Here is a 2487-nt window from a genome sequence, read left to right as displayed (position 1 = left end):
TTTAATTCATATAAAAATATATTTATATTTTTAAAATATCAATTTTCATTACAGTCATATATTTAACCTGATTGTAATAGCACATAATTTTGCTCTTCCGATCTCCATTTAAAAAAAATTAATTTTCATTAATTAATATACATGAATTTTTAAAAAAAAATCAATTTTCATTAATTAATATACATGAATTTATATTAAACTCAATAGAAATTCCCTACGTTGGCATTACGTACTATAGTTACTCATAATTTATACCTTTATCCATGCTATAAATGAATAAAAAGCAAACAAAAGAATCCTCAATAACCCATTTCCAGCTCATCATCCATAGTTTTATTGCCTGATCTCCGCCATGGAAACACCAAACCAACAACAACCATCATGGCCTGAAATCCTCGGTTGCAACAACTGGGATAACCTCCTCGACCCTCTTCACCTCACACTTCGACAACTCATTCTCCGCTGCGGCGACTTCTGCCAGGCCACCTACGATTCCTTCAACAACGATCAGAACTCCAAGTACTGCGGTACCAGCCGCTACGGCAAGAAAAACTTCTTAAAAAAGGTGATGCTTGAAGATGCTGAAAATTATCAAGTCTCCTCTTTCCTCTACGGTACTGCACGTGTCAGCCTCCCTGAAGCTTTCTTTCTCAAGTCAAAGTCCCGGGAGAGCTGGGACCGCGAATCTAACTGGATCGGCTACATCGCTGTTACCTCTGACGAATACACCAAAGTGCTTGGCCGGCGTGAAATCTACATTGCGTTTCGTGGAACCAGCAGGTTTTATGAGTGGGTTAACATTTTTGGTACAAAGCTTCAATCCGCTAAACCATTGCTACGGGAAAGTAGCCACATATTTGGAGAGAATAATAGTAGCAGCGATGATGAAGATGATAAAGAGGAAATCCCTAAGGTGATGCTAGGCTGGCTTACGATTTATATTTCTGATAGCCCAAAATCGCCATTCACGAAATTAAGTGCAAGGAAGCAGCTTTTGACCAAGGTTAATGAGTTGAGAGAGCAATATCGAGATGATAATCTAAGCATAATCTTAACAGGGCATAGCCTTGGAGCTAGTTTATCAATTTTAGCTGCTTTTGATCTTGTGGAAAATGGTATCACTGATATCCCAGTAGCTGCTTTTGTCTTTGGCAGCCCACAAGTTGGAAACAAAGCCTTCAACGCAAGAGTGAACAATTATCCAAATCTCAAGGTTTTGCATATAAAGAACAAGATTGATCTTGTTACACACTATCCAGGACGACTTCTAGGTTATGTTTATACAGGAACGGAGCTTGAAATTGATACCAGGAAATCTCCTTACCTGAAGGACTCAAGGAATCCTAGTGACTGGCATAATTTGCAGGCGATGTTGCATATAGTGGCAGGGTGGAACGGTGAGAATGGAGAGTTCAAGCTGAAAGTAAAGAGAAGTTTGGCTTTGGTAAACAAGTCATGTGAGTTCTTGAAAGACGAGTCTCTAGTGCCAGGATCATGGTGGGTAGAGAAGAACAAAGGGATGATCAGAGGAGAAGATGGAGAATGGACAGCAAGTTCTCCGGACGTGGAGGACCAGCCGGTCCCTGAATTTTGACTGCTATAGACTTCTTGCCAAGAAAAAAAAAAAGGAGATTAAGGACTTGGTGTCCTCTTGTGTTGATTTCCTTTAATTTCCCCCTAATTTTGGTTGCTGGGTGTATACACCCGACAGCAGCCTGCAAGCTTTTCCCATTGGTTATTGTATCACATGTTTTGTGGAGCTTTCCATGTCGATATGTGGCTTGTAGAATGTGTCATCTGGGCTTTAATGAAAATCATCATGCTTCTTCTAACCTTTGTAAGAATTTCACACGAAATCAATAAATTTTTTTTTTATTTAAAATAGTTTTTTTATTTGAAAAACTTTCATTTAAAAACAATAAAATCCTTTCATGATTTAATAATAATATATTTGAAATTTGTTTTATAAAATAAATTATTTAAAAAAAAAATTTTTGTTAGTGGCAAGAGAACATCCCTGATCTAAAACATTAGAAACAAAATTAACTAGATAAACAGGATTTGTTAGAAGAAGGTTGTGTTTGAGAGCATGTCTAGCAAGAGAGTTTGCTATTTAATTACAAGAATGCTTGACCCACTGAAAACTGATTTTTTCAAACTCTTAGGCAATTGTCCTAATATCATGGGTCACACAAACTGATTTCTTCAAACTCTTGGGCAATTGTCCTAATATCATGGGTCACACTTTGAATGTGGGGTGGTGAATCATCTCGATTGATAGCCTTGATGAGTGGCTTACAATCACCCTCTATAATGATCTTTTTAAACCCTTCCCTGCAAGTTAAGAGGACTACTTCATGACAAACTAAACTTTCTATCATGACAAAATTAAGGATATCAGAGAAACTAGTGCAATTTCAGCTGATAATTTGCCCATTATGATTCCTAGCCACTACTGCTGCTACTTTTTTATTCTCCTTATTGGAT

At 37.4% G+C, this 2487-nt stretch overlaps 1 protein-coding gene across 1 annotated transcript; it reads left to right on the top strand.

Annotated features, from left to right (window-relative positions):
- The first annotated feature begins 282 nt into the window (after nt 1–282).
- Nucleotides 283–1673, top strand: LOC110619607 (phospholipase A1-IIdelta). Its single transcript, XM_021763117.2, has one exon. The coding sequence runs from the start codon at nt 353–355 to the stop codon at nt 1592–1594; it is 1242 nt and encodes a 413-aa protein (XP_021618809.1). The 5' UTR covers nt 283–352; the 3' UTR covers nt 1595–1673.
- The last annotated feature ends 814 nt before the right edge of the window (nt 1674–2487 follow it).

Source organism: Manihot esculenta, chromosome 7 (assembly GCF_001659605.2).
Source record: "Manihot esculenta cultivar AM560-2 chromosome 7, M.esculenta_v8, whole genome shotgun sequence".
Classification (NCBI taxonomy): Eukaryota; Viridiplantae; Streptophyta; class Magnoliopsida; order Malpighiales; family Euphorbiaceae; genus Manihot; species Manihot esculenta.
This window is presented reverse-complemented; position numbering and strand designations above follow the sequence as displayed.

Bases quoted from the DNA above. Each gene is read 5' to 3' on its own strand.
- LOC110619607 (XM_021763117.2), top strand. From the start codon at position 353: ATGGAAACACCAAACCAACAACAACCATCATGGCCTGAAATCCTCGGT.